This window comes from Amblyomma mixtum, chromosome 10 (genome assembly GCF_055824585.1).
Source record: "Amblyomma mixtum isolate Tamu chromosome 10, ASM5582458v1, whole genome shotgun sequence".
NCBI lineage: Eukaryota > Metazoa > Arthropoda > Arachnida > Ixodida > Ixodidae > Amblyomma > Amblyomma mixtum.
The window spans coordinates 11,915,102-11,921,167 of record NC_143021.1 but is presented as its reverse complement, the minus strand read 5'-3'; the positions used below and the strand labels follow the sequence as shown (position 1 = coordinate 11,921,167).

At 48.2% G+C, this 6,066-nt stretch overlaps 1 protein-coding gene across 1 annotated transcript; it reads right to left on the bottom strand.

The window, feature by feature from the left end:
- Positions 1-4,273: 4,273 nt before the first annotated feature.
- LOC149325139 (uncharacterized) lies at positions 4,274-5,751 on the bottom strand. The gene is made up of 2 exons (XM_089564194.1): positions 4,626-5,751; positions 4,274-4,492 (listed from the first exon to the last, which is right to left on the bottom strand). Exons 1-2 carry the CDS (start codon positions 5,319-5,321, stop codon positions 4,274-4,276), a joined length of 915 nt encoding a protein of 304 aa, XP_089420320.1. The 5' UTR covers positions 5,322-5,751.
- Positions 5,752-6,066: the final 315 nt, after the last annotated feature.

Below are 6,066 nucleotides of genomic sequence, written 5' to 3'. Positions count from 1 at the left end.
ACAATTAGTTTTGCCGGCATGGGCATAGCAGCTATAAATTACAAACATCACATCATCCAAGATATCCATGCATTAAATAATGCCTGATATAAGAAGAAAGAAGGCGGATACCACAAAATGAAGAAAGAATAGACACGTCCAGCTGCTTGTTTGCATGTGAATAATTCTAACTGCTAATTAAATAATTTGCCGAATGCTAGCAAGAAACATGTGTCTGGCTTTTTAAATGGATCATTCAAATCAATTATATTGTCATGTTAAAGTTTTCAATTGCTGGATGAACGAGTGATCGCCATAATTCCTTCTTTCTGTACGGTACTTTGCTGCCATTCTACGACCAGTTTTTCCACACTGTTCCAACCAACTTTGCTATGAATGTCTGTGACGCAGGCATACAGCATGCCTGAGGTTCACCAACTAGCCTACTGTGCAACAAGCGCGTTTCACGAACTGTTCTTTGTGTGCAAATCAAATATGCTGCATGATGTAAATGTCAGAGGGTTACAGAGTTACAGAGTACAGAGTATTTATTTCGATCAAACCACAAAGGAGATGGATGAATGAGCACCTTACCCGTCATGGCAAGCAGCTCCTCGGTGCGGCGACAAAGAAAAAGCGTGGGCCAGAAGTTCGCATGGACAAACGGTGGCAAAATCTTTGCTCGCTGGTACGAGCAGTCTCCAACTTTGGGGGATAAGCGCTGCGACTGATCCAGAAGAAATGACCCCGGGAAATGAGTGAAAGTGATCAACCACACGCTAGAAATAGCCAAAAGCCGCAGCATGCCAACCTTCAGCTCATCTCATTACTATACCATAAGCACCTTCAATTATATGAGAAAGACCTGCCGCGGTGACTCAGTGGTAATGACGCTCGGCTGCTGACCCGAATGATTATTAAAATTCGACCTGCGCGGCCGATCCCAGACGCGGGGGTTGAATTTCGATGGAGGCGAAATTCTAGAGTACCACGTACTGAGCGATGTCATAGCTGCTTTATTTATGGCGTCATGTGCACAGCTTATAATTATTGGCTCATGGTGAGAGCCAGTTAATTCTTATTACATCATATTCTAATCTTATCATATTATATTCTGATTTCTGATATACTCTGCGCGGACGGATTACTGAAAAGCGACACAAACTATCTGTTTGATTTGGCCAAAGAGCAAGCAGGTAGTTTGTAACAAAAGCTGTAAATCTCGTTCTGGTGCATGGACAGAGTTTTGGCGGGAAGCGGTTCGCTAAGTTTGACGACGTCTACGCGTTGCGGCGACGCCGAGCTTCTGTTGCGCTTACAGGTGCGATAACGGAAGAAGCAGTGGGAAAAGGTTTTTCGTCATTCCGTTTGGTAAAAGCAATGCGGCTTGCCGAAAGGTTTGGCTGCATAGGATCGGCCGGGAAAACATTGATAATGAGCTTGATCTCCGTCTTTGCGATGTGAGTGGCCGTTCTGCAGTTGTGGGTCGCATTTTTTTCGGACGATTTTTTGTGAAGCGCGAGTGACTGCACTCTTTCTTCGCAGTTGATGCCGTTTGGCATGTTGTAAATGTATTGGTTCGCTCGCGGGCTACGGAAGCCGTACTTGTCGTTGTCTTAGCCCCGCCGTTCACGCTGCTGGCTCTGCTAGGCTCTGGAGGTGTAGCTTTCATGTTGCGCACATTACGTGGCGTATTGGTTTGGTTGTAGTCGGACCCGTTCGCAACTTGGCTCAAAATTCGCGCTTCATGTTGTTTGAGCTACGCCGTTTCTCGCTGTTCAGGTCTAGCTTCCATGTGGCGCGCACTGCTGGACGTATTTGTTTTGTTGCAGTTGGATTCATTCGTTAACGAACTCGATACTAAACAGTCCGTTCTCGCTTTTTGAGCGACGCTGTTCTTGCTGCTGCAAGGGTGGAAGAGAGGGCTTGTTGATAGTTCATCTTAGGAAACACAGCGCACTCCTAAGACAAGGGCGAAGAAAGACAAGGCGGTAGAGCGCTGACCTCAACTTATTATTTTATTGCAGGGCGACATATATGTATACATATATATGTTCGAAAAATGGGCGGGAGATATGGGTAACAGCTGCTCAGTTTGCACGCGCCCACATTCTAAAGCTAGGAGAAGATTGTGTTAGCACACCCTCGATACCACTAACGAAACATGAGTTAGACTATTTGAGCCACGCACAGAGTAACTTTAATGTGCAGGCTTCCGGAATACGGCCATGAGCCTTTTTGACCTTTTTCACTAGGTTGTTTTCTGTCCTCTGCCTAAGACAAGGACGAAGAAAGACAAGACGATGCAGCGCTGACTTCAACTGCTTGTTTTATTGTAGAATGACATATATATATATATATATATATATATGCTCGAAAAGCGGGCGGGAAGACATGGGTAACAGCTGCTGATCTTGCACGCGACCGAAAGATAACATAGCAAAGTTGAAAAGACACATGAGGGCAAGGGCGAACCTTGGAGGCAACAAAAAATGAAAACCAAACATGATAAAAGAACAAGTGCCAGGGCAATTAAAAGAATGACACGAACAGGCTGTACAAAAGAAACAAATAACACTACGGGATGACAAGAGGTGAACAAAATGCATTAAAAGGCTAAAAAGATCATTAAAAATAGGAAGAAATTTAAAAGCGATCAAAGAACTAAAAGGGGCATTAAGAGCAGAAGACAGAAAACAACCTAGTCGAAAAGGTCAAAAAGGCTAAATGGCGTATTCCGGAATCCTACACATTAAAGTCACTTGAGGGGCGCACGCTGAATATGCAAATTGACACGGGAGCAGCCGTCACAATTGTTCCAGAACAAGTGTACCAGTCTCACTTTTCGCACGTAAAATGTGAGCCGTGCAAAATGTCTCTTCGCACGTATACTGGGGAGCAGTTACAACTTAGAGGACAGTGTGACGTGGCTGTTCGATACAAAGATCAGAGCATGACGCTACCTGTCATTGTTGTAAGGGACAACGGAAGGCGGTTACCAGCACTGCTTGGACGGAATTGGCTAGAACGTCTGAAACTTGACTGGTTGGAAATTGGGCAGGTGACACTCGAGGACAGAGTGGCGGTTCTAAAGCAGAAGTACCCGTCCGTATTCTCAGGCAGATTAGGAACAATACAGAAATTCCAAGCAAAGGTTGTTATGCAACCGGGCACTGTTCCTGTTTTTTGCCGCGCCAGGCCTGTACCGTTTGCACTGCAAGAAAAGGTCGAGCAGAAACTGTTGGAGCAAATCGAAACAGGCATGCTGCAGCCAGTGATGCGCAGCGACTGGGCAACGCCACTAGTCACGGTTTTAAAAGAAGACGGCAGTATCAGGTTATGTGGGGATTACAAGACAACCGTAAATCCCTCACTGAAAACAGATCATTACCCGCTACCCAGACCGGAGGATTTGTACACTGCTTTAGCAGGAGGGAAGGTGTTTTGTGTGCTAGACCTTTCGTCGGCATACCAGCAATTGCCACTTACTCCCGAGTCCCGACCTTTTTTGACTGTAAACACTAGTCTCGGGTTGTTTGAATTCCAACGCCTACCTTACGGTGTGGCCAGTGCGCCGGCAATATTCCAGTCAATGATGGACGAGGTGCTTCATGGCATCCCGCACGTGGGATGTTACATCGATGACGTGATCGTGACTGGACATGACACGGCAGACTGCCAGAAGACACTGGAGCGTGTCTTGCAGCGCTTGAGCGAATATAACATCACTCTCAATGTGAACAAATGCCGCTTCTTTCAGAAATCGGTCACGTACTTGGGTCACACGGTAACTGAAGAAGGTATTTATCCTACGGACGCCAAGAAAAGGGCAATCTTGGAAGCACCGGAGCCGACCACCGTGACAGAGCTTAAAGCATATTTGGGCATGTGGAATGTTTATTCCAAATTTCTTAAGAACGCCCCGACTGTAGCGGAGCCGCTTTATCGGCTGTTAAAGAAAGATCACAAATGGTCTTGGACGAAGCAGTGTAGCGATGCATTTAATGATACGAAAGTCCTACTGACCAGCAGCAGGGTGCTGGCATTCTATGACGTCAGGAAACCGCTCGCAATGCTTTGCGATGCATCGTCATATGGCTTAGGAGCAGTTATCTTTCACGAGACGGCTGAGGGCGATGAGAAACCAATCGAATTTGCGTCGCGTACGCTTACAGAAGCAGAAAAAAAGTATGCACAGTGTGAGCGCGAGGCTTTGGCCTTAATTTTTGGACTCAAGAAATTTCATAGGTACCTGTACGGCCGAGAATTCACCATATACACAGATCACCAGCCATTACTTGGTATCCTCGGGCACGACAAACGTGTTCCAACTATGGCGGCCGCACGTATGCAGCGCTGGCTCCTCCCCTGGTGGTGCAGACAGTGTTGGCGCAGATAGTGTTGGCGCGTTGGCCAAGGGAGCCTCGGACTGCTCCTGCGGAGCAGGCTCCACCGTGGCCGGCTGGGTTGATCCGTCCGGCGTGTCAGCTGCGCCACTCAATGTTAACGCCCACTTCATAACACGATTGGTTTGAGTTAACCAATTGATACAGTTCATTCTCAGAGTCTTCCTCGGAACATTCGAGGGCATGTGTCCGTTTCGATTTCGCCCTAGCAGCCGGACACATATTTCTCAAGTGACCCACTTTGGAACACTCGCGACAAACAGAGTTTTTGTACCAACAAACTTCCGACGAGTGTCTCCTCCCGCATCTTTCACATTTCTCGCTCTTGCTGCCTTGACCCTTCTGGGGTTTGGCTTGCCTCCAGTCTTGACGCGGTCGGCCTTTCATGACGTGCACCGATGCCGTTTGCTCTCTTGAGCGCATTTGCGCACTGTCTCGCACTGCTAGTTCCCTGTCCAGGGCGATTTTGCATGCGCTCTTAAACGTCAAGTCTCGTTCCGCGAACAGAGTACGCTGAGTCTCTTCATCCCGTATGCCGGCAACCAGCCTGTCTCGAAGGGCATCTTCCAAGAATTCGCCGTAATCGCACTTCCTGGCCAAGTGTTTAAGTTCTACAATGAACCCTTCGACGCTTTCCCCCTCTTGTTGCATGCGTCTGTTAAACTTGCATCGCTCTGCTATGACGGAGCTTCTGGGGCTGTAGTGCTCTTTCAGGAGACCTTTAACTTCTTCATACGACTTTTCTCCCGGTGATTTCGGCACCGTGATACTTCTTAGTACTTCATAAGCCTCCGGGCCTATCACTGTCAAGAAGACGGAGAGGCGCTTCTCATTGGCTATGCCATTTGCCGTTAAAAAGTGCTCAAACCGTTCCAAGTACGACTCGAAGTTTTGCGTTTTAGGGTCGAAGTCCGATATCTTCCCCACTGATGGCATCTTGAAAGATGTACAGAAGTTCGCTACTCATCTGTTTCCTCCGAAGAGCTGTCCCGCTCGGACTGCTGTTGGCTGTGGGACCGGTGGCCGCTTGAGCGATGCTGTCCTGCGAGGAGCACAAACGTAGCTGACGGCGTCCGTGAGCGTCTGTAGGCGGTAGTCGTACCCCAAGAGCACGTACTTTCCCCGCGAACGCTCGCTGGACGAGGGTCCTGCTCGCCTGCTGCTCGATCGGCCGTTGCCTACGTAGGCGCGTAGACCGCCTCGTCGCCAATTGTTATAACGTCAAGACCAAGGCATGCCAGGGAAATGGGATCGCTTTATTCCAAGCAGGCGTACATATATACTGATAGGTGACGTCACACGGTTCACGCTCAGCGATGGTCGCGCCAGATACACATGTGGGCGTGTCGGCCGACTTGCTGCGTTATCACACCTGGCTCAAATAGTCTAACTCACGTTTCGTTAGTGCTACCGAGGGTGTGCTAACAGTCTTCACGACACACACGACACACACACGAGCGCTCGTGCGTGTGTCGTTTCTTCTTTTGTGTCCGTGTTCCTTCGCGCTGTTTCTTCCTTTAAATGCATTACCAACTAGCCCGGAACTTTGCTCTTCTGCACATTCATAAAGCACAGGCTCACAGGAACCGGAGGGGCACTTTGAGCAGTGAACACTCAGGTTTTTCTTGTCAATGTTAAAAATATTATTCGAGTGCTCCATAAGACGCTCATTGAGGCAACG

Bases quoted from the DNA above. Each gene is read 5' to 3' on its own strand.
- LOC149325139 (XM_089564194.1), bottom strand. From the start codon at position 5,321: ATGCCATCAGTGGGGAAGATATCGGACTTCGACCCTAAAACGCAAAAC. The intron at 4,493-4,625 runs GTGGGTCACTTG...CGTGTTATGAAG, and splicing joins TTTGTCGCGAGTGTTCCAAA to TGGGCGTTAACATTGAGTGG.